Consider the following 25,194-nt stretch of genomic DNA (forward strand, 5'->3'; position numbering starts at 1 on the left):
AGTAAGCACTTAGTACTATATCATAATTATTTGGATAATTCCCTTTCAGCATAATTGAATCTTTTGCCATCCCTTGTGTTCTAATTTATGCATTTGAGAACTTTATTCTTCAGGGTTCATAGGCTTCACCAGGCTGTGAGAGGGGTCTGTGGCACGAAAAGTTTAAGAATCTCTCTGCTTCAGTCCCTGGGATGTGCTTGAGAGAGAGCATTCCTGCATTCGTTCAGGATTGGTAGGAATGTGGGGTGTGTGATTGAGATGCTGTCTCTCACCTAAGACTAATCCCATATAGTCAGCAGCACACACAATTTAACAAAACCTCAGTCGCTCTTGTGGGCATTGTGATATATACCCACCATAAAAAAGAAAGGGTTAAACTACATTCTCTGTAGGCTTTGAAAAAATATACTAAGCAGTTCCCATCCAAAAATATTTAAAATAAAAATAGCCAGACACAAAGTCTTCAGCTGTCTAGAAAAATCTTATTATACAAAAGGAATTGCTCCCTGTATTTCTGGTTTATTATTTTTACAGCATCTGTTTCTTCTGCAAATATTTGTTGTATGCCCACTGTGCTCAGGCATTGTGTTGGAGATTTACAGATTTATGGTGGTTTTCTCTTCTAAGACCTATTTGAAATATGTCTTTCTCATTGCTTAAAAACTTTGAAGTCATTAGATCGTTTTGCATTGCAATCATTTATACATTGAGCAGACTTATTGAATACTTGGCAGTATGCCAGACAGTGTACTAGGCACTTACTTTGTCCTACATAAGTAGCACAATAGACAGTAATCCTACTCTCTGGGAGCTGACCTTTATTTAGGTGTTTTGTGCTCTGAGGCTTAGAGGGCTGCCTTGACGTGCCATAAAAACTGCTTGACGCTCTTAAAAATTATGGGTGGCCATTATTTTAGATTGAACTTCTCTACTGGGCTCCAGCTGAACATACCAAACCGAAATGGAGTCACTTGTGCTAAAGGTGATGTAATCAAACTGAAATATTAAGAAAGCAGATGGATCCCAGAACAGACCTGAAAACAGGAGATTCCAGTCTACCTGAGTCAGCATAGCAAGGAAATCCCTTCTGCTTTATTTAGCCCTTACAGAAAAGTAGCCTGAAGTAACCTGATGTTAACCAGTCAGGTTTTTCTATTCTGTTTCTTTGTTTCCATCTTACAATACCTACTGTTCTGCCATTGCCTGGTGGGAGCTTTCATTTGATTTGGTAGAATGGAGTCTGCCCTGATGTATGAATTGTGAATAAAATACAATTAGATCTATAACTAAATTTGTTGTAATTGTGTCTTTTGATACCACTCACAGACCTCGTGTATTTTGTAAGGTAGTGGTTTTCACACTCTGTTCCTGTGGGTGTTTATGATGTCTAGGGCTGGCAGAAGGAAGGAGGGGGACATGTTCTGTTTCCTCAGCCCCATTTTAATCAGAACATTCATACTCATATTTGAGATTGCTGGAAAGTTGAGGATGGGGTGAGATGGAGAGTTTTGTTGCCTACAGGGTGTTTGGAAATTTGGTCAAAGGTTTGAATATGACTGGCATTATCTATTGCCTGCTGATGTTATAGAAATTATTTTTGTCATTTATTATTCGTTCTGTACTGAAAGGTAGATGGAAGCCTGTTGCCTCTAGGTACTGATATTTTAATAAAGTTGGCAGTCAGATGTGGTGGCTCATACCTATAATCTCAGCACTTTGGGAGGCTGAGGTGGGAAGATCCCTTGAGCCCAGGTGTTTAAGACCAGCTTGGGCAATATGGTGAAAACCCATCTCTACAAAAAACAAAAAAGCTAGCCAGGCATGGTGGCATGCACCTGCAGTTCCAGCTACTTGGGAGGCTGAAATGGGATAATCGCTCAAGCCTGAGAGGTTGAGGCTGTGGTGAGCTGTGATTGTGCCCATTATACTCCAGCCTGGGCAACAGAGCAAGACCCTGTCTCAAAAAAAAAAAAAAAAAAAAAGAGTTGGCCTTTTCTTACCTTACAAACATCAAGGTAACAGCTAGCATTTATTGGGAGCTATTATGGGCTAGGCTCTATGCTAAACTTTCACATTTAATTTTGTCCTCAAAATGACCCTCCAAGGTAGCTGGTAATGTCTCATTTTAATAGAAGAGGAGTCGAGGTTCCTAGAGCTCAGGTGGTTTGCCCAAAGCAGTGCTTGCAGCTTATTTCAGCATTCCAAGCTACAGAGTTCCCCATAGGTTCTGTCAGCATCACATATTCATAGCTTCAGCTGCCTAGCAGTTAGGGCTGACTTTCTCTTGATAGTTGTGACCAGCAACGAGAGTTCATCTCTACTCTTTTAAAGGTTATTCTGTTTTAGTTACTGCTCCAGATCCCTGGCTCCCTCCGGATGGAATGTTTGTGGTCTAGTAAGCAGTACTGGGCTCACTCTCATATCTTTGTACTTCCCTCCCTCACTCAACCTGCACACACTAAACAATTTTCTTACACTGAAATGCAATTAGCAGTCCTGGCAGTTTATGCAAAGGTTGGGATACTCGTCACACATTTACCAAAATGCTTTATTATTGAGCAGAGTGCCTGATGGATCCTGAATATGCCTTTTTTTAAAACAAAAAAGAAATCTTGTACTTTCTTTTTGTACAGTGTTTGCAGTTAATGAAATCTATGCCTTAATTACCTATCAGAAAGGAATGAGATGGTTCTAATATGGGTTCTAGTGAAATATGCCCTCGATGATAAAAGTTAGTTGCAGAACACTATGATCCCACTTAAAAAAATTGGTAAAAGAAATTACCATTAAGTGTACACAAAGAACTACACAACAGAAAAGCCAGATTGTTAACTGTAGATGTTTCCAGGGATTATGGGCAACTTTATGTTTTCCTGTTTTTCTTTTATGTGGATGTGTATTGAACTAATTTTTAGAAACCGAAGATAATTAAACAGTACATTTTGTAGCTGTGTTCAAAAAGGATAGATTATTGAAAAACAGTAAAACATGAATATTGGTTTTCCTTGGTTCTTGAGGTTAGCCCTTTTATGCCAAGGCAGGATGCCTCAGCGGCAACTTAACGAGCCCAGAAGAAGGGTCTGACCTGGCTCCCTGGCAGGGAGGGGGAGGGAGAGAGCAAAGGGAAGTGTTCTTCTCTTTCCATCTCCCCCGCCTTTCTGTTCAGCAGTAACCGTCTTGCATCTTCTTGGTTATGAAATGATTGACCTTTCTGTCGAGCCTAACAACACCTCTGCTGGTGCTGGTTTGGATTGGAGGCCCCAGGATGCGGAAAAAGGGTGTGTAAGAGGAGGGCGCTCCGGAGATATAAATGTGTGCTTTATTTTCCTCCTAAAGCAAGAGGATAGGGAAGGGAAGAATGCAAGAGCAAAGCTTACATTTTTCAGTAGTTGTTGCAATTCTGATACATTGATCTCATTTGTTGTGGTTTAAATACACAGAGTGAGATCGTAAGGTGCTGGCTGTCTGGGGCTAGTTCTACCTGAATCTTGGGTATTGTACATTATGTGAGAATTAAGGTTATGATTTGATTTGAAAGACTAGGCTGTTTGCAGCTTCAGTAGGGAGTGTTCAGAGATGTTTTCCTTCCCTGGCGTTTATGTCTGGGTGTGCTTGTGATCCCCTAGCCTGGCTTCTGAGACAGCAGTGCAGCCTCCTGGGGGATATCTCTGTTTCTTGTGGCTTCTGGCCTGAGCCCTGTACAGGGAACTTTTCTTTTCTCCTTAGTTCCTCTGAGGGAGAAGCTTTATCTTTTACCTTAGAAATAAAGTCCTGCCCTCAGAGATCTGGCTAAAACCCAAAAAATTCCTTTGCTGTGTTTTTCATTGAGGCAGATTCTGTTTATAGGTAAGCAAAGCTGGATGTGAACCCCAGAAAGCCGCAAGGCCATGTGACTTCTCAGCTGCCCCAGTCACTGGGGAGCAACTCCAGTCCCACTGCTGCCATGCCAGGGGACTGACATGGAGAAGACATGATGCCATGGTAGAAAACTGCATTTCCAGAGAAGCACAGTCACCTCTGAGTGACACATTAGACCCGTGTGTGAGGCGTTGTGTAGATACTTTGCAAATTACCCGTGTTTTTTGGTCCTATTTCTTTGTCCACTTGTATTGTATGTGATCACAGCCGTTTCTCATTTTACGTAGCAGGGAGCAGAGAGGGCATGGGAATAAGGTGCAAGCATTCAAACATGAATTGCAGTTTGGCTGTGGTTGTTAAAAATTTTTGATAATGAGCTAAAATTTTATTAAATCTCCTTTTTTATGGAGAAAAAAATAGAATCAGTTTGGAATCCCAGGAGGCTTTGGTGACTTTTTTTTTTATGTATTCATTTCATTAGAGAATTAGGTAAACCTTACATTACACAGCCAAGGCCAAAATAATTTTGCACAGTTAAAGTGTGTTCAAGAAACCAGTCACCATTTAACTGGATTAGACTTCAACAAGGAGATGATAACCTCCAAATAACCTTCCTTTAGGAAGATGACATTCCTCCAATATGTGGAAAGACAGTAGATGCATTTTCTTCTCTCTGCCACAGAGGAAGAAATTTTCCCTCTTGAGGGACCAACACTATTTTTTTTTTTTTTTTTAGATGGAGTCTTGCTTTGTCACCCAGGCTGGAGTGCAGTGGCACTATCTCGTCTCACTGCAACCTCTGCCTTCCGGGTTCAAGCGATGCTCCTGCCTCAGCCTCCCGAGTAGCTGGGACTACAGGCATGTGCCACCATGCCCGGCTAATTTTTTTGTATTTTTAGTAGAGATGGGGTTTCACCATGTTAGCCAGGATGGGCTCAACCTCCTGACCTTGGGATCCGCCCACCTTGGCCTCCCAAAGTGCTGGGATTACAGGCGTGAGCCACTGCGCCTGGCCCAACACTATTTCTTTTATGCTGCTCTTTTCCCCTCTACTTTCTTTGGTTTCCCCTTTCCACGAAGCTTCTTTTGTCATCTTTGCTCATCCTTAAAATCCTGATGCTCATCTCTGCAGAATCCAAGAAACCAGAGTGTTCCCATGAGTGTGGAGTAAGTGTTGTCATCTGGATACCCAGTCATAAGTCTCCTTCTTCTTGGCCAAGGGTGGTTCACCAAACAGTGTCACCACTTTCACAGACTTGGAATCAGTCGGCCTGGCGACTTCACCAAATAGCTGAGCACTGAGACGAGACATGCGCAGGGCATATTCTGAAAGAGAAGACATTTCTTGAGTGGCAAGGAACTGGAGTCCCTGGACTTGACTTTCCTCACCCACACCTGGTGACTGGTTTTATTTTAAGAAGGGCGGGGTTTGGTAAATGTTTGGCATCCTATCTGCTTTTACTTTTTATTTTTTTATTTTATTTATTAATTTATTATTATTATTTTTTGAGACGGAGTCTTGCTCTGTCGCCCAGGCTGGAGTGCAGTGGTGAGATCTCAGCTCACTGCAACCTTTGCCTCCTGGGTTCAAGCAGTTCTCCTGTCTCAGCCTCCCAAGTAGCTGGGACTACAGGCGCCTGCCACCACACCTGGTTAATTTTTGTATCTTTAGTAGAGACAGGGTTTCACCTTGTTGGTCAGGCTGGTCTAGGATTACAGGTGTGAACCACTACTCCCTGTCCCTATCTGCTTTTAATAACTTATTTGAAATGTACCCTGTACTGAGATTTTGCATTTCTCTATCCTCTTAACCTCCTTAGTACTTCTGTAGCACTTGCTTTCCACCCTGTTTAGTCATTTATGTGCTGCTTTATTCCCTCTGTCTAGACAGATTCAGTCTTTTTTGTCTTCGCCAGTTTGTTCATCTCTGCGGTAAGCATGGTAGGGATCTGTGCAGTTTGGCTGCCCTTCTTGCTGTTCACAGTTTGCCAAGGGCCTCCATAATGAAATGGATTTGGGTAGGATGGTGCTGTGGGTGGCATACGGAGGAGGCCTTCCTATGAAGCACTGCCTTCCCTGGGATATGACAAAGGACAGCTGATGAAGCCAGGCTTCTGGACTCTGGCTGCCCATTAGAACAGCCAGGGTAGGGCACTTTGAAAACTGCGGGAGTGAGGGCCCCACCTCCAAACAAGCTGCTTCATTTAGGTGGGTGGACCTGGACATCAGGGCTTGAAAATACTGGCCATTCCCATGTGCAGGCACATTTGAGTTGAGAATCAGTGCTTTCAGTGAAGGGGCTGGACTTTGAGGACTTATATTCTCATCCAGATTGAATATTCAGTGATTCCATGAAGTCTATCTATATTTATGCTGGCCACCCAACATTTTAAGTTTTAAAAACTATTTTAGAAAACCTACGAAATAATTTCGTATCCTTACAGTGCAATCTTCCTTTTTCTTTCTCACCTCCTCCCACCCTCTTTTAGCTCCTACAGCCATTCGATTACTTCTTTTGTGGTTTCATAGTTTTAAATGTTTGTAGAAAGGTGTTGGTCAGTCAGAAGGTTGTAGTGAATCTTTTAAACAATTATTTTGGAGTACAAACTGTGTTTTGTGTTTGCATAGACCATCTCTGTGGGGTTTAAAAGCTGCTAACATCTTATCCAATTTGCCATTTCAGAACCAGGGAAGCTGAATAATGCTACTTCTGTTTTACATGGGATGAAAGATCAAGACCCAAAGGACAGAAAGATAAGGCAGAGGGGATGAAAAAGGGGCCCCTGTGTCAAGGGCTAACAGTCATTAGCACTTCACCTATGCCCAGATGCCTCCTCAGCCAGCTAACAGGGACACCTGATCTCTCCTTGGGAAGATGTAACACATTAATCTGACCTGTTGTCTAATTGTAAGCATGAAGCAGGCATTGAGGCATTAGGTCACCACAGCGTGAAGCAAAAGAGCCAAGACAGACCACTGCACAGGAGCGGCCTTCTGTGCCTTCGCCCATGTTTGTGTTCTGGCACCTGTCACCTTATATTGGAAATCACATATGCGTGAGCCTCCTAAAGTCAGAGGGAACCATGTCTTACTCATTGTAGGAGGCATATTCAAATCTTCATGATTGAATCTAGTCCTGTCAGGCTGAGCTGCTGCATAATATGAATGTTTACCTGTGTCCTATCTAGATAGCAACTGATGGTATTTTCTGTTTAAATGACTTAAGTAATAGGCACTCATATTTTCTCAAGTGTTTTGCATGAAATTTAAGGCACGTAAGATAGAGTGAGGAAATACTTCGTTTAATTTAGTTTTTACCCCCTTCCTTTATACCTTACGACCAACAAATACAAATAACTGCTTGTCAATAAAAACAAGCCACAAATCTGTTCCTTCTGGACAATGATTATGTAGCATTTTTTTGTGTGTGAAGTGCTCATTTGAACTCCTTACAATGAGAAAGCATTTCATCTAAGGGAAAAAACACAATGTGTCCGGCCATATTTTTGAAGTCTTAGAATGTGTTACCATCATATAACGGGAAAAATGCTAGAATTTTAAATACACAGTGCTTCAGACTTATTTAATATTTGTTTCTTACTCATTGACAGAAAAACAAAGCAGCAAATGTAAAGTAAAATGACTTTTTATTCTAAATATTGTTTCAGCAGCTCTTTCCTAAATCCTTGTGAATAAAATTACACTTGCAGTGTATTTATAATCCTTTATAATCCCTAAATCCTTAAAAAGCAAGTTGACCCAAATGTTTAAATAAGGACTTTATTTACAGAACTGAATATTTCTAATTCTCTTGGGATGTCATTATCTGGCTACATATGAAACAGTATTCACTTATGCATGCTTCAGAAACTTCATACATTACTGTGCATTTGTTAGTATGTGAATAAAGAAACTTGTTTTGGTTGTGAGCAAAATGCAGACTTACTTTCAAAATTGAGTTTTAGTATAAACTCAAATAGGTTGGCAGAAGAGGAGTTTAATTTTTATGTATCTAAATAAGGCCTGTTTCTTCATTAAAAGAAAATTAAAACCAAGCCCCACACCCTTATTGAATCTGTCCCAGTAAGATGCTTTTTGGGTTCTTGTTTGTGCTATAGTTGGTTTTGATTTACTTCGTCTGCAAACAGAAATGACGTAGATACTATTGCTCCAACAAAACTAAAAAAAGATTTTCACTAAAAGTACCCAGATCATATCAGTGGGAATAAATCCACTGGCCTCAGTGTATTTGCCCTAAAAGGATCTGTGTTTTGCAGTAAATATTGTAATTGGAAGTATATGTTCTTTTAGACTAAATAAAGTTTTACTTGAGGACATTTTTCAGTTAGGCATGTTTATTTTGGGGGTTTAGTATTGTCTTCCGCCTTATTTATTTTTACTTATCTGTATGAGCCAAAGCTCCAGCCAGCTCTCTCAGCCCTTAGCCTGTTGTAAGTTGCTGACTCCTTTTCTTGAAGATGGAGTGTCCCCTTTCTGGGCGTCTCTAACCTCATCCTTGCCTCCCCCCAGGTCCCCATCTTCTCTGCCTGCGATTCCTTAGTTTCTCTACACCTGAAATGTTGGGGTATCCCAGGGGCCTGTCTTGGCACTCCCTTCCTTTACTTTCCCTCCCGGATGTGAGCTGCTCATGTCCAGCTTAGACTCCCTGTCTTGGACTCTAGGCCCGTTTACCCAGCTAGATGCCTTTACTTTCAAGTCCTCCTGGTCTTAACATAGACAAAAGCAGAACTCATTGCACTGTCTCCCCAAACCTTCTCCACTCTGCACTCCCTCTGTGAACTAATGGCACAGTCATCCACACAGAAGCCTAAGCCAGAGCCCTGGGTACCACGCCCCATCTTCAATATCCTCAGCCCCCTATCCAGGTCACCACCAAATCCTGTTAGTCCTGTCTTCCAGAATCTTTCAGCCTTTCTCTTAGCCTTCCTCTCAGCCTTCAGTGCTTAGTTCTCAGTTCAGGCTCTCAACATGCCCCATCTCAATTACCGTAAAGGATCCTAATTAAACCTCCTCCTCTGGGCAGGGACTCATTTACATTCATCTCATATTTCTGAATCCCTGGCTCTGGCATCTAGAGATGCCTAGAAAAATGTATACAAATAAAATGAAGTAAATGACTCAAGTCCTCCATGCAAATAGGTGAGTCCAGGACAGAGTTAGAAGGATAAAGAATTCAGGATTTTATCACGAGTGGACATTATGCCTTCATTTTTTAGAAAATAGTGCCTCAGAGTCTGGGCACAGTGGCTCACGCCTGTAATCCCACCACTTTGGGAGGCCGAGGCGGGTGGATCACCTGAGGTCAGGAGTTCAAGACCAGCCTGACCGACATGGAGAAACCCCATCTCTACCGAAAAAATACAAAATTAGCCGGGTGTGGTGGTGCATGCCTGTAATCCTAGCTACTCGGGAGGCTGAGGCAGGAGAATTGCTTGAACCTTGGGGGCAGAGGTTGCAGTGAGCTGAGATCGCCCCATTGCACTCCAGCCTGGGCAACAAGAGCGAAACTCCATCTCAAAAAAAAAAAAGAAAAAACAGTGCCCCAGGTCCGTTCTGGTAGAGGGTTTTATAAGCTTACACACGGATAGAACCCATTTTTTATTTAGTCTCTTAGTATACTTGACTAACTTAAAGTAATGTTTAAATGGAATTAGGGTTTTTAACTATTTGCAATTTGTTGTTGAAACTATATTTGGCAATATGCCCTTTGCCTTCAAATGTTCTGAAATTGTTAGACCTCAATTATCTCCTTTATGTCTGTATTACACATAACTTCTTGGTGCTTCTGAATGACGGGGCACACCTTACCCTGAGCATGAGAACCTTGAGCTCAATTATGCCTGAATACTAAAACTTACCAGAGCAAGGAGAGAGAGACTTTGGTCTTTGACTAAAGTGTGTCTTTTTAAGATTCTGAGTAAAGGATAGGAGAGATTGGTCCTTGGAAAAAAAACTACCACAACCTCGATCGTGACCAAGTTATGAGGTATTCTTCAATTTCTTCTGACCCTGCGAATCCAGGGGACAGTAAGTGATCTACTTTGTGTCATCTTTTTGTTTGTACCATTTACTACTGAGTCACCAATAAATTCGTGCGACTTCACACATTTTCTCTCTCCTTTGATACATAGTGAAAGACATCACTGCTCACTTCAGATGCAGCAGAAGACACAGCATGTAGAAACGTCAGGTATTTTCATAAGCCTCAGAGGACTGAATAAGCTTTGAATTTTCTGTTCAGAGTGGGGTTAGTAATTGGGAAGACTCACATGACTTGATAAAATAATCTTACACACTTGCTTAGAAGAGTGGCAAGGTTCTTGTATAAATTGATTATTTTTGTTTGACAAGTGTTCTTTACAGAAATCACTTTTACCAGGAAAATCTTATAAACTCGTTTTTGGAGAGTAACTGGCTTTTTGTTGTTGTTGTTGTTGTTTTTTGTTTTGAGACAGGGTCTCAGTCACCCAGGCTGGAGTGCAGTGGTACTGTCTTGGCTTACTGCAGCCTCCATCTCCTGGGCTCCAGCAATACTCCTGCCTCAGGAGTAGCGGGGACTGCAGGCGCACACCACCTTGGCTGGCTCATTTTTGTATTTTGTATAGAGACGAGGTCTCGCCATTTTGCCCAGGATGGTCTTGAGCTCCTGAGCTCAAGCGATCCGCCTGCCTCGGCCTCCCAAAGTGCTGGGATTACAGGTGTGCACTAACATGCCCAGTCTAACTGTGGCTAAGTTTTTACCAGGCCTCTGTTATGAACCATTGGCAAAGATGTGAATGAAACCTAGACTTCATACTCTCTTCTCTCTGTCCTGTCTTCTTTTTATAATTGACCAACAGTTTTTAGGCCTCTGTATGATGTATGATTATTTGGCAGTATAAAAGTGGGCTATAACCAAGCAAGTGCTCAGTGCAGACAGATGCTTGACCTGTTGAAATTTTGGTTATTTTATTTTTTTTGAGACAGAGTCTTGTGCTGTCACCCAGGCTGGAGTGCAGTGGCACAATCTCGGCTCACTGCAACCTCCGCCTCCCAGGTTCAAGCAATTCTCCTGCCTCGGCCTCCCAAGTAGCTGGGATTACAGGCACCTGCCACCACGCCCAGCTAATTTTTTGTATTTTTAGTAGAGACGGGGTTTCACTATGTTGGCTAGGCTGGTCTCAAATTCCTGACCTCGTGATCTGCCCTCCTTGGCCTCCCAAAGTGCTGGGATTACAGGCATGAGCCACTGCGCCTGGCTGAAATTTTGGCTTTTAAAATCATTTAGGTCTCATCAGGAATCAATTATTTAAAATATAAAACTTTCCTAAAGATCTTTTGACTCTTTGTATGATAAAATACCTTGAAAGAATAGATCATAATCTTTATGACAGAGAGATCTTTAAGGTGTATTTGATACGAAGTCACAAAGAGAAAAATCTTTCGAGTCATTGGTTTTGGGAATTATGTCACGAACACTGAATATAAGGATACTTTTAAAATTTAAAACCACCTCCTTTACTGTATGTGTTGATCTTTGACCTGAATTGGAAGGGGGATTTTTAAAATTTCTCTATAATGTTGTTAAAAAGACATTGGGCCTGTGGGTATTGGGCCTTAAATTGAATTTTCCTTATATAGAAAAATGGAAAAAATTGGTTTAGGTGTTAGGTCATAACAAAAAGTAGGCCCTTTTGAAGATTAAATTTATGCCTGCCTTGGCCTTGTTTAAATCCATGCCTGGCCACAAATATTAGTGTTGTGGCTGTCCATCATCTGAGCAATTGCACAGCTGTTTCATTCACTGCCGTGCGGATTCATCTTTATGTCTATGCTGCTTTGAAGAACCTTCTCAGAGGTTAATGATGAGAGGATATAGCAGTAGGGACAACACCGTGGCAGATGAGATCTTTTATTACATTCTTTTAATCATGATTTTCAGCATTAGAAACCAAAAGCTTTATAGTCTCCATGTGAAGAATCCCTGGTGAGCCTGTTTGCTGTGATAATATTAGTCATGGGTTACTCAGTCCTTGATTAAAACCTCCTAGCTTTGTTGACATGCTAGTCACTATTCACCTGCTAGGAAATATAGGACTGAGTTGTCATGGAAGGAAATAATGGTGCTGGGATTTGAATAAATAATTTATGAGATAATTTCAGAGCCTTTGTCTTCTTCATCCCACCATTTATTAAAGAAGACTTTCCAAAGTATACTGCCATGAGATCTAGAATAATTGAGTCATGTTTTGTGAACCACGTTGGAGACAGACTTCTCTGGGAGGCGAGAGCTTCTCCAGAGGAGGCCTTTAGCTTTGGAGTGGGACCAGCCTGGGCTTGAATCCAAGGCCTGCTGGGTTGGGCTGTGTGTGTTCCCGGGCTGGTGGTTTAACCTTGCAGGGTGCTGTGGGCATGTAAATCCTCCAGCGCAGCCCTTGGCAGGTAAGAGGTGCTTCATGTGTCGTCCCCCTTCTCTTTTCTGTGGAAGCTGTGTGTTCACCTCCCATGGGAAGACATTCCTAGTCCCCTCCCGTGGGCTCCTCCTCCAGTGGGCTCCTCCTCCAGTGCTCCGCAGTGGAGTAGCCAGCGGGGCGTCCCGAAAGAGCATGGTGCATTCATTCCGTGAGTGCCAGCCACACTGCATGTTCCAAATAACACTCCTCCCTCTCTCCTCAGGTGCCTGAGATCATCAGCTCCATCCGTCAGGCGGGGAAGATCGCCCGGCAGGAGGAGCTGCACTGCCCGTCCGAGTTCGACGACACGTTTTCCAAGAAGTTCGAGGTGCTCTTCTGCGGCCGCGTGACGGTGGCGCACAAGAAGGCTCCGCCGGCCCTGATCGACGAGTGCATCGAGAAGTTCAATCACGTCAGCGGCAGCCGGGGTTCCGAGAGCCCCCGCCCCAACCCGCCCCATGCCGCGCCCACAGGGAGCCAGGAGCCTGGGCGCAGGCCCATGCGCAAGTCCTTCTCCCAGCCCGGCCTGCGCTCGCTGGCCTTTAGGAAGGAGCTGCAGGATGGGGGCCTCCGAAGCAGCGGCTTCTTCAGCTCCTTCGAGGAGAGCGACATTGAGAACCACCTCATTAGCGGACACAATATTGTGCAGCCCACAGATATCGAGGAAAATCGAACTATGCTCTTCACGGTAAAATATCACCCAGCTCGTGCACAGCCCCAGTCTGCCATACGCTTTCAAGAGAAAATCTGCTTTATGGAGCGAAGATTCTTAGTCAATTGCTTTTGATTTATGTGTGAATCCATATATTTTCATGCTGAACAATTCTATTCTTAGGATAAGCTCCTTCCTTTAGCCATAAGCCTTTACAGTCGTCAGGGAGAAACATGCCCATGTGTAATTTTTATCTCACCCCGTAATTATAAAGACACCTTTTCAGTGTGGAAAGAACAGTGAAAACATGTAAATGAGACCAGCAGAGAGATGTAAAAAAAATATGAATTTCAGATGATATATTTCAACAGAATCTTTTAGTTGGAAAACACCCTCTCTACTATTAATATTTTTATTTATGAAACATTTACCCTTTGCTAATCAGGAAGAGTGGCTTTGTGAGTGACATTATATTTGAAATTTATACCCAAACTGAAATATTAATTTAGCCAATTGCTTGCTTGCTTTTTTTTAGAAAAAAGTGTTAAATTGACAGCCAAATGCTAGAAAAGGACTGGACATGGGGGGCTGTCCCAGGTGGGTGGGGTTCCTGGTTCCATGCTGATCTGGGCTCTTCTGAATGGCTGTGCCCTCCCTGGGAGTCCCCTGGGTCTGAACGGATGAGATGTGGAGCTGTCCCGGCAGCGAGCCGGTCTCTGACAATGGAAGAGCTAGTTTTTTCCTTGGCCTTCTCTTTGGCTTAATGCTGACTGACTTTCTGTAGAGAACAAAATTATCTTAAATGTAAAGTCTCCTTCTTGTGTCTAATTCAGGGCACAGGTGAGATGGCCAGGGGGTGAAAAACCAGCTACCTAGGTTAGTGCAGTGTGGATGTGTGCAGGTTTAAAACCAAGGGGGTGCACCCAAGGGTAAATAGGGCTGATGTTTTCATCTTTTGACCATTGATCTAGTGTACCGAAAAGAGTAGTCAGATTTGTGCTTTAATTTGTGATCTGCATCTTTTAAAAAAACTTCCTTGGTGACATTGAGAAAGCTGCTCCCTGCATTTATTTATAAGTACTGACTGTTTGACTGCTGTGCTAACGTCCCTTGCCACATGCTGGAAATGCAGCCGTGAACAAGACAAGTATGTTCTCTGCCCACATGGAATTTAGATTCCAGTAAGGGAGACAGGCAACTGAGTGCACAAATAATTATCTAATTATAATTGTGGTAAATGCCGTGGAGGAGAAGTACAACATGCCTGAGAGCATTTCTCAGGGTAATCAGGAAAGGCTTCTTTGAGAAAGTGATTTTCACCTAACGCAAGGTTTCATTGTGGCCACCTGGGAAGGTCTTCTGGGCTCACAGAGCAGCAGATGAGAAGGCCCTAAAGGCAGGGATGGTGCCTGGAGAATCCCGGAGGCCTGACTGCCTCCTTTGCTCAGCATTCTTCCCTCGAGTTGTCACAGTCTTACCTCCTCTTGCTTCCTTTAGGTCTCTGCTGAAATGTTGACACGGAGGAATAATCGTATCAGTAAGACCAATAGCAGCCTCACTTCCTGCTTTTTTGCTTTATTTTTCTCCATGGTACTTTTACCATTTGATACAATTACAAATAAACAAGTAAAAGATTTTATGTCCCACATGCCCCCAAGAAGATAGGCTTCAAGAGGGCATGGATTTTCATTTCTCTGTTCACTGCTGTCGTTGGTAGTGCCTAGAGCACAGCTGTTGGGTGAGAAATAATTCCAGATGGCCACACTGAAAACAAGGAAGGATGGTGTGTAGAGATGGGGCTGGGACTGGAGGCAGCCCCATGAAAGTTGTTTTCATTAGGCACAACTTTATGGGTCTTGGTCAGGGTTTTGTTTTTTATCCTGAAAGGAGTGGGCAGTCACTGCATGCTATAAAACACAGTGTGAAATATCTTTGGCTACAGAGCCAGGATACTTGGGGGAGGGCAAGAGTAGGATGGGGAGGGGAGTGAAGCTGTTGTAGTAGTCCAGGTGAGAGATAGTGGGGTTGTGGTAAGTACAGGGGAGTGGAAGGGACAGACATGCAGAAAGTCAAATGAATGGGATGTACAATCCTTTGGATGCCATGGGGAAGGAGAGGGATCTCAGGAGCCCCACCCAACTTTGGATTCTGACTTACTCTTTACAACCCAGCCACAGCCAAGTAATAATGCCTTGGAGCCTCTCACCTTATGAGATTTTCAAAGGTTATTTTTAAAAGTAAGTAAGGACTATCTTCATTATGTAGGTAAAGACAGTGACTTCTAAAGAGACTAAACATACTCCAAATAGATACTTATTCGTTGTTTACAAATAAGGAGGATATTGTGTTGGCTCCTACTCTAGAGAGAGACACAGTCTAATTTAGAAAGATGTTGCATGTTAAAAACGAATTAGTTTTTCATCATCCTTGGTCTCCACGGAAGGACAAGAGTAAAAGGCTACCTGCCACTCTCTGCTGGCTGAAATACAGTTCAGAAACAGTAAGTGTGCAAAAACGATTCAGAGTGCAAAGTCCTTGCCCCAAACAGAATGCACATTTCTTGGGCCCCCTCATTGAGAGTATAATTCCCCTTGACCTACACCCCAGTTTCCAACAAGCTTGTGTATCTGATTTGTATTTTACATCAAAGCGTAAAGAGTTTAGAGGAGGAGATGGGTCTGGGAGTTAAGAGTGGCAGCGTCAGGATGTGACCACTGACTTCTTGGTCCTGAGGAGAAACTAAAGCTGTAGAAACCAACACACACTGAAACCCAAGAAGCTTAGCGCTCCAGAGACGAGGAGTCTAAAAGGCAGCCTTTCACAGCCTGCAGGGGCATGTGTACACAGAGTAGGATGGGTATTGCAACACAGCGGTCTCCTATAATGCATGTCTATTAGCATGTCCCAAGGCAGTAAGAGGATTGTAATTGATGCTCATACTCTAACTTGAAAAGGTCCAGTCACTAGTGTATGTGAACGCCTCACATGTAATATGTACTAAACAAATGGTAGATTATTTTAACAATAATTTAAAAAGACTTGTCAGTAAAAATCATTCAAAAGTATCTTGGAAGCTTTGAAAGAGTAGATTCTGTTTTCTGGAAGGTTCACTTATGCGGAGACCTCAGTTTTTAGGGGGTGTGTGGATCTTGAGGCCTATTGCTAACTTTTGGATATCTGGTTCTTTCATCTCAAGGAAAATGGCTGTCTTATCTAGGTGAAGGCACTAATAGATGTCTCTTATGACCTGAAATCCAGAGGATAAGAGGGAACCTTTGGAATGATTTCTGCGATGATAGAGTCAGAATTTTATAGGAGCTTGTCCCTTTTATTCTTTATTTTCATAGGTCATGAAATGAGAAAGTTTGAAAAGCTAGATTTTTTTGTTTGTCTTTTAAGATTGGCCAGTCTGAAGTTTACCTCATCAGTCCTGACACCAAAAAAATAGCACTGGAGAAAAATTTTAAGGAGATATCCTTTTGCTCTCAGGTAAATGGAGATGGGTTTTTTAATTCAATTGCAATGGAATTTTTAAATGAATTTCTATAATATCTATCATGTAACAAATGCTAAAGGTTACAAGGTGTATGTTTTCTAAGTACTGTACTTGATTTGTGTTTCGCTTTTCTTTCTCCTTTGCTTTGGTATGTTAAGGTAAATTATGAATATAATTTTGAAATTAAGAAATTTGCTCTTAGCAACAGTAATGGACAAAATAGATCTACTTTTAATTTTCTCAGTTACTGGTAGTAATAGTCCACAGTCATGACTTCCAGATGCACATATGTGGGTCTTTGTGCATATTACACATATATATTTACACATTTCACACAAATATATCTTTTTATTAGATATATTTCTACTTTACAAAAATTTATAACTTTTTTGGGTGCCAATTGTCAGTATTCTCCCTTCAAATATAGATAGTGCTTATCTTTGAGAATGTACAGTGTACAGAGTACAGTGTCTACTTGAAAACTTTTTTCTTGATAATCTTCCAGGTGTTCCATAGAGAGATTTTGGAAGAATCTATCAATTAAGATTAGCTGTGCCAGTTTTACTCAGGATCTTCCTAACAAATATGAGATCACTTAAGGTTATATTTGCTTTTTTTTTAAAACTCTGGATTTTTCATTTTCATAATTGATAAAATATGAAAATGTCAGTGTTGATTTAAAATGTGATCTATTTAAATATTCAAAAGGGACTTTTCTGCAAAATGTGAAAATAAAGAATGTTCTTTATAGATTGAATAGGGAACCATTTACAAAGAAAAAGCTTTGCTAAATCATATTTCCTTAAGTGGTAGCCTTATGCTTAACTTGCTACTGGAGAAGATTAATTGAGATGGCAAAGCATGTTAATGATTGCTCATTTATTGGAAAATATTTGGCCTGAAAGTGAGATTACCCATAGAGTTTTTAATCCTGATTTGCTGCTATTTCTGTTGAAATATTAATGTTAAATGTTTACATTTTTGTGTGATAGCTTTATAATTTCCTAAGGAGTGTAGTTTACAAGTTTATATGATTACCTGAACATTAAGCTATCAGCACTCACATCTCTGCATGATGATGCTTTCAGAATACATTGATGTATTAATATTTATGGCAGACGTTTTATCTGTATTAAGGTGCCTCTGATAGCTGGTGATTTTAAAACACATTTACATATTAATATTTATTAAAAATAGCTCTTATGATACCATGGTAGAGCCTTGGCCTAATATGTTTAAAAGCTCCTCTACTCTGTGTGCATGTAATTTTTGACTCTTTCTTTATTCCAGTTCCCTTCAGTATTTACCTACTTATTTTAGCAATACAAATATATTTTAAATATTTTTTTAACCTTTGGGTGTGTATGTGCTTAGTTGTGTTTCTTCATGAATCTCTGGTCTGCCTTTGATTTTTTGAGTGGTTTTTATTCTTTAATACCTATGTCTCAAACAAAACAACAAACAAATACTAAAATGAGCACTAAAACTTGAATTTTCAGATCTTATTTTTTGTATTGTTGTGGGAGTAATCAAAGGAACATTCTAGTAAACCAACTTTATTTGAGATGTTTTTAGACTTTTTGAAATTTTAAAATATCAGAGAAAATAGTAATTTCCTAGTGTTTTTTAAAATTGTGCTGTGTAGGCCAGGCGCAGTGGTTCACGCCTGTAATCCCAGCACTTTGGGAGGCTGAGGTGGGTGGATTACCTGAGGTCAGGAGTTCGAGACCAACATGGTGAAACACCATATCTACTAAAAATACAAAAATTAGCTGGGTGTGGTGGTGCACGCCTGTAATCCCAGCTACTCAAGAGGCTGAGGCACGAGAATCACTTGAACCCTGGAGGCAGAGGTTGCAGTGTGCTGAGATTGTGCCATTGTACTCCAGCCTGGGCAACAAGAGTGAAACTCTATCTCAAAAAGATAATAAAAAGTAAAATAAATCGTGCTGTATAAATCTTGAGGTGCATTTCTGAGGATGGTGCGTCTTCTGGATACAACTGAACATCTCGTTCTCTCCCTTCGGCAGGGCATCAGACACGTGGACCACTTTGGGTTTATCTGTCGGGAGTCTTCCGGAGGTGGCGGCTTTCATTTTGTCTGTTACGTGTTTCAGTGCACAAATGAGGCTCTGGTGAGAGAGGACAAGCAATTCTTACCTTGGAACCTTCTTTACAAGGAATTTTAGCTCCACTGATTTTTCTGTCCTTAAGGAAAACCAGATAGTCATTGACATATCATTATTTGTCTTTAGTTATTTACTTATGACTATTTAGTAAGCAGCTAATACACATCTGAAGCTTAATTGGGTGTGCATTTTATATTTTGTATTTCTGAAGAACTTGTTCAGTGTCACCTTCTGGTCTAGCATTTTACAATGTCATTTTAGACATCTGATCAAAGGAGTTTGCTTTTTTTCTCAGTAGTTTGTATTTTTAGTTTTTACTGTATCAGTCTGTTCTCACACTACTAATAAAGACATACCTGACACTGGGTAATTTATAAAAGAAAGAGGTTTAATGGACTCATAGTTCCACATGGCCAGTGAGGCCTCACAATCATGGCGGAAGGTGAAGGAGGAGCAAAGGCACATCTTACATGGCAGCAGGCAGGGCAGCGTGTGCAGGGGAACTGCCCTTTATAAAACCATCAGATCTCGTGAGATTTATTCACTATCATAGAACAGCACAGGAAAGACCCACTCCCATGATTCAATTACCTCCCACTGGGTCCCTCCCATGACATATGGGAATTATGGGAGCTACAATTCAAGGTGAGATTTGGGTGGGGACACAGCCAAACCATATCATTTACCTTACCTGCTTTAAGAGCTTTGAGCATACTTGTAGTATTTTCAGACTGTAATCCTAGCTGTTATTCCAATTATTATCTGTCAACCTGTGAAGAGTAGTACAGAAAACTCTTAAAGCTTAAAAAGTCTTTTCCAAAGATTTTCTGACATCTCAGCCCAGCTAATTTCAAATTGACTTTTTGGTGACTACAACTTCTCTTCTCTTTGATTAGGTTGACGAAATTATGATGACCCTGAAACAGGCCTTCACGGTGGCCGCAGTGCAGCAGACGGCTAAGGCGCCAGCCCAGCTGTGCGAGGGCTGCCCCCTGCAAGGCCTGCACAAGCTCTGTGAGAGGATAGAGGGTGAGTAGGGGACCCTTTCCAGCGTGAACACAGTGGGAGTTAAAGGTCCCAGGAGAACTTTAGATGATACTCATCTGTTGGAAGATTCTACCTAACAGAGGCTTGTATTAGTCACAGGGATTGTAGGTGGACTCTCAGTGTGCAGTGGGTGTCTTCTGTATGTCAGGAATTGTGCCGGATACTGGTGATACAAAGATAAGAACCCAGAACCCCCTTCTGCCACCTCCCTCCAAGGTATTCTGAGGATGGAGGAGGAGTTAGGGAAACAGGTTACCAAACCGGTTGCCTAGTGTTTATCAAGGTTGTGTGAGTGGTCAGTCATACTGGCCACTGCAGAGATATCTAGAAAGATAAGAACTAAGGAACTTGTACCAGTTTCTTCATTACAAGGTCATTAGTAACGTCTGCTAGTACAGTTTGGATGGAGAGGAGGTAGCAGAAAACAGGTTGCAGTTGAGGAGCAAATGGGAAGAAATAAAAGAAACGGTGACTATTAGTATTGACCAGTATTTCTAGAAACCTGGCTTAGGGAGAGACTGTAGTAAATGTTATGATTTGTAGCTAACGTGTATTGAATAAGATCTGCCAGGAAGTGTATTAGGTGCTTTCTGTTATCTATTTAATCCTCATCACATTTGTGGGAGGAAAAGGGACTATTTATTTTGCACATATTGCAGATAAGTAAATTGAGGATTAGAGATGTCTAGGAATAAACTAGTGTATCGTGAGCCCATGATTCACCCCAAGCGGTAAAGCCCTGTTACCTGCCACCAACCATTTCCAGGAGAAGGCCATACTGGGGAAAGACCTGGGGATTGCAGCTAACTTTGTCTTTTTCAGAATTGGAGGGTTTGAGTGAATTCAGAGCCCAAGGGGCCAGAGGGGCCAAATGAATCCGAATGGAATGGTGGGGGTTCCTCTTGAACAAGAGTGGGGAGTCCACCTGAGGCAGGAAGTGAGAGTTTCTGTCTCTGCGACTGCAGAGAGGGGCCAGGGGAGAGGACAGAACCAGGTGACAGTGAAAGGGAGTGGTGATATGTTTATCTGAAGGCATCTGGAAGGTGAAGGAGTTTTCACCACTCTGTTCTTGATTTTGTGTTTTCTGTTTATGGGAGGATTTCTAAAAAATTTTTTGTGACTTGTGGAGGTCACATGATTTAAACAACCCATGCTATTGTGAAAACAAAACAAAAATTTGATCATTTCTCATGTTTGTAGAATGTTTATTATACACCTGTAATCCCAGCACTTGGGGAGGCTGAGGCGGGCAGATCACTTCAGGCCAAGAGTTGGAGACCAGCCTGGGCAACATGGTGAAACCCTGTCTCTACTAAATACAAATACATCTCTACTAAATACAAAAATTAGCTGGGTGTGGTGGTGTGTGCCTGTAATTCCAGCTACTTGGGAGGCTGAGGCAGGAGAATCATTTGAGCCCGGGAGATGGAGGTTGCAGTGAGCCGAGATTGTGCCGCTGTACTCCAGCCTGGGCAACAGAGCGAGATGTCTCAAAAAAAAAAAAAAAAAAAGGAATATTTATTATAAGCTATAAGTTTGTAAAGAAAGCATTGCTATTTAGATCCAATTTTCCTTTTTTAAAAAATTATAGTAAAAACATATGTAACACAAAATTTACCATCATAACCTTTTTGTAAGCATGCCCTTCATTGGCATTAAGTCCATTCACATTGTTGTACAGTCCTCACCACCAGCATCTCCAGAACTTTTTCATCTTCCAAAACTGAAACTCATTAAATGCCAACTCCACTCCTTCTCAGCCTCTGGCAACATCTGTTCTGTTTCTAGGTAACTTCATATAAGCAAAGTCATAAAATATTTATCTTCTTGTTTCTGGTTTATTTCACTTAGCATAATGTTTTCCAGATTCACGTGTATTGTAGCGTTGTTGTCTGAATTTCATTCCTTTTTAAGGCTGAATGGTATTCCATTCCAAAAGTGTGTCCACATTTTGTTGATCCATTTACTTGTCCATGGACATTTGGGTTCCTTCCCCCTTTTGACTGTTGTACGAATAATGCTGCTATGAATGCTGACGTGCAAATATCTGTTGAAGTTCCTGCTTTCAATTCTTTCTGTTATATATCCAGAAATGAAATTGCTAGGGTATGTGGTAATTTTATGTTTAATTTTTTTGAGGAACTGCAGTATTGTACCATTGTACAATGGTTACCATTGTAAAATGGCCACACCATTTTACAATCCCACTGGTAGTGGGTAAGGACCCCAGTTCGTTTACGTCCTCGCAAGATTTGCTACTTTCTGTTTTTGTTTTGTTTTGTTTTTGATGAAAGCCATCCAGATAGATGTGAAGTGGTATCTGGTTTCCCTTTTTAAATGAGATAAATTAACAATTGACATCTTAAGGTCTGGGAAGGGTCATTTGTAGCATTACAGTGCTCTTTAAAATGAAGAAACATGATTAATATATTCAACTGTGTTTTCCACATTGTTACTATTTGCTGACATTATACAAAATATATCTGGGAACAAGAAAATGTTTGCTTTAACTAGAGTTCCCAACTGAGAGGATCACTAACCCTTTCCTTAGTGGTTGTCAAGATAAGGTAAATGATGATAGAAATGCCCCTTAAGAGCTTATTAAAAAGCCAGCAATGACTTTGGCCTTGAAGATAAAGCAGATCACGATCTGCAGGAACTGGAATGCTTCCAGAGCTCCCCTTGATAAATCTTTCTTTGGTCTGGCTTAGTTTTGAGAAAGTTACAGCTGAAAAGTTTGATCAGGGTAGGGATTTTGCTGCCGTCGTTTTGGAATTAATCATTTGATCCATCTTTCACCTGATAAAATCCCACCAAGGCACAAAACTCTACGAACATGAGAACATTCTTAAATAGTGCAATTAGAAGTCTGGTGGGGGTATGTTTTACCTACATGATGGAACTCATTTCTAAAAGTGTAGAAGAAGTGCATTGTTAGTAGAAGTGCTAGTTATTACATAAACAGTTTTAGGGTTCCTTGCTTTTTGTTATTGTATTCCTAATAAGTAGAATGAAGTGGCTTGTTAAAACTCATTGTGTGTTGGTGTAAAAGTAGTTCTAGCAGGAAGTTATATGGTCTGATCAAGAACTCTGTAAAACTGGAGAGGATTAGTAATGTGGCCACACAAAGAAAGACTTAAAAGACTATGTTTTCTTAATCAGTAAGTGTAGTTAAGTCATCCCCCAGAATCTATAAGATAGACTCAATAACGCTGTTGATGTTGATTAGCTGCACTCTGCTCTAATTGCAACATATCAGAAGTGCAGCTCTACCCAGTTCTGTATTTGAACCATATACAACTCAGTGGTATTTATATAGTATTTTGCTTATTTTAAAAGAGGAGCATTCATTAAAAAAAATAGTTGAACTGAGATTTTCTTTTGCTCTCAGAGCAAATTTTCCTTCAGTAAAACACAGTCATTCATCACCGCTCCCTCTAACAAGGGCCGTTTCTGCACCGCCAGGGAGGCGGCCTCACTGACCAGAGGAGCCGGGAGGGGTTGTAGTTTGGAAACTCCCTTGATGCTGGTTACCTTTTCTGCTTCGGTCCTTGCTTCCCATTCCCCTCCAGAAGCCATTTTGGCATCATCTGGGCCTCTCTGAGGAGATGCGTTCAGTGGGGAACTGAAGGGTGCTTTCAGTGGGTGTACAGAAACCACCCAGGAGGGGCTAGCTGTGTGAGAATCCCTGGGGGAGGAGCTCGGACCTAGGCGGGCTGGCTATTTAGAGATGGGGCCAGAAGGACCTCATGAGTTAGGCATCCTGCAGACAGGGTGAAATTGCCCAGAGGATTGCTTCACAGCTGCCGAAGCGAAGAATAAGCTGCATTTCGTGATTTCACCTGAGATTGGCAGAGTGTCGAGTTAGTCTAACTCTTCTTAAGCCTTGGGGTTTATTCTCCACATCTGAATGTTTCATGAAACAATATCGTTTTTCCAAAATATGATACTTTGGCTGTCAGAGATGTCCTTCATATGTGGGGGGGATTTTTAGTGCATGATGACTTAGTGCTTATTTGATTCATAAATCTTAACTCTGTTTCGCTTCAGCATTTAAGTAGTTGATACAGTAAAGCCTTGTCTGTTTCCCTGGCTTCGTGTGACCTGACAGCTTGCTGAAAGAGTGACTGCATTGCACTTTGACAAAGGCGCCATCCTTCCTGCACTTTAACCCACCTCTAAGCTTGCTCTTGTATTGCAGCCACCTGAGTGTCAGGCGACTTGGCTCTGCTAGTCAGGGAGGGCAGTGGAGCAGTTAAGGGTTTGGTTGCTGGAGGCAACTTACTTAGCTGATGACCTTGGACAAAATACTTCGAGGTGCCTCAGTTTCTTCAGGTGGGCATTGAGATTACTTAAAAAAAAAGGCCCATTTCTAATATTCATTTTAGGGTGAAATGAATAATGCACATAAAGTCTTAAGTGAAGTGGCATAGTAGCAGTCACTTAAATATTATTTCTGTGGTGGCTTCAGGGTTTTCCTGGGTTAAAAAAAAAGGGAAAAAGAATGTCTTTCTGGAAGCAGAGATGGCTGCAACAGTGTGATAGGAGCAGCCACCTCTGCCACAGTCCCAGCCTACTTAGAGGTTGTGGGCTGTGCCTCAGCTGCTGTGGGAGGGGAGGAGCCGTGGCTTTGGGCAGGCTTGGCTGCCGATGGGCCTCCTGGCCTTTCACAAGTCACCTGGCTTCTCTGGGCATCAGCAAATCCATCTGTAAAATGAAGGCATGGTTTCCAAGTCCCTGGCTCAGCAGATTTCCCTCCCAGCCATCCGTAGTGATGTAGGTGCCTCGCACACTGTTCTCCAGCCCAGAGCCTTGGCCAAGCCTCTGCCTCAGGGCCACCCTGGTAGGATGAGAAGAGAGTGCCAGGTGGGTGAGGCGAGACCTGCCCTCGGAAGAAAAATAACCCATGCTTTTTTTTTCTTTTCATGGCAGTTGGGTCAGCATATCCTTTCATTATCAACCTTCTCATCATGTGTGACATTTATCTCTGGATACCAAGAAAAGGCAGTGCAGGCTCTAAGCCGTATTTGTGTGGGGAAGGAACTTCTTGAAATATCGGGTTCTAATGGGTACTAAAATTATGTAATGACTTTATTTTTATAACTTTTCCTCAAAACTCTTTGTAACATTAATTAAATGTAATGTTAATGAAGTTATTAATAAGCATGTGGTGGCATAAGAAAAATTGTTAGCCACATGCATCAGTTTTCCGTGATGGGAACCTGGTATGCAAGAGAAATGTGGGTCAGTTTTCCCACAGAATAGGAGTTGTTTTTTCCTAAGAAAAAGTTGTCAGGTTTACATATCAACACAATAATTTATCATTTTCTGAGGAGAAGGTTCTGGTTATGTGAGGTGTTTTAACATGGAGAAAGTAATTTGGAGCCACACACACCTGAGATAGAGTCCAAATTATTGGTCTGTGGAATGACGTAAGCTCTCTGGGTCTTAGTTTTCTTAGCTGTAAACTGGGGATAATAGCATCCTCTTCATCAGATTGTTTTGAGAATTAAATGGTGCAAGCTTAATGCCTATTATACAGTGTCTAGCACATCAGAG

At 41.7% G+C, this 25,194-nt stretch overlaps 1 protein-coding gene and 1 pseudogene across 15 annotated transcripts in view; one reads left to right on the top strand and one right to left on the bottom strand.

Annotated features, from left to right (window-relative positions):
* The window catches only part of TBC1D1 (TBC1 domain family member 1), a 250,388-nt gene that overhangs the window by 113,057 nt on the left and 112,137 nt on the right, over positions 1 to 25,194 (top strand). For all 15 annotated transcript variants that reach the window (XM_055385752.2, XM_019025598.4, XM_055385755.2 and 12 more), the window contains 4 exons: positions 12,535 to 12,999; positions 16,363 to 16,452; positions 18,490 to 18,594; positions 19,485 to 19,617. In XM_055385752.2, the coding sequence (XP_055241727.1) occupies positions 12,535 to 12,999; positions 16,363 to 16,452; positions 18,490 to 18,594; positions 19,485 to 19,617 (793 nt within the window). The remainder of the gene's footprint in view (positions 1 to 12,534; positions 13,000 to 16,362; positions 16,453 to 18,489; positions 18,595 to 19,484; positions 19,618 to 25,194) is intronic.
* Positions 4,879 to 5,200, bottom strand: LOC109026638 (small ribosomal subunit protein mS33-like; annotated as a pseudogene).

Source organism: Gorilla gorilla, chromosome 3, assembly GCF_029281585.2.
Source record: "Gorilla gorilla gorilla isolate KB3781 chromosome 3, NHGRI_mGorGor1-v2.1_pri, whole genome shotgun sequence".
Taxonomy (NCBI): Eukaryota; Metazoa; Chordata; class Mammalia; order Primates; family Hominidae; genus Gorilla; species Gorilla gorilla.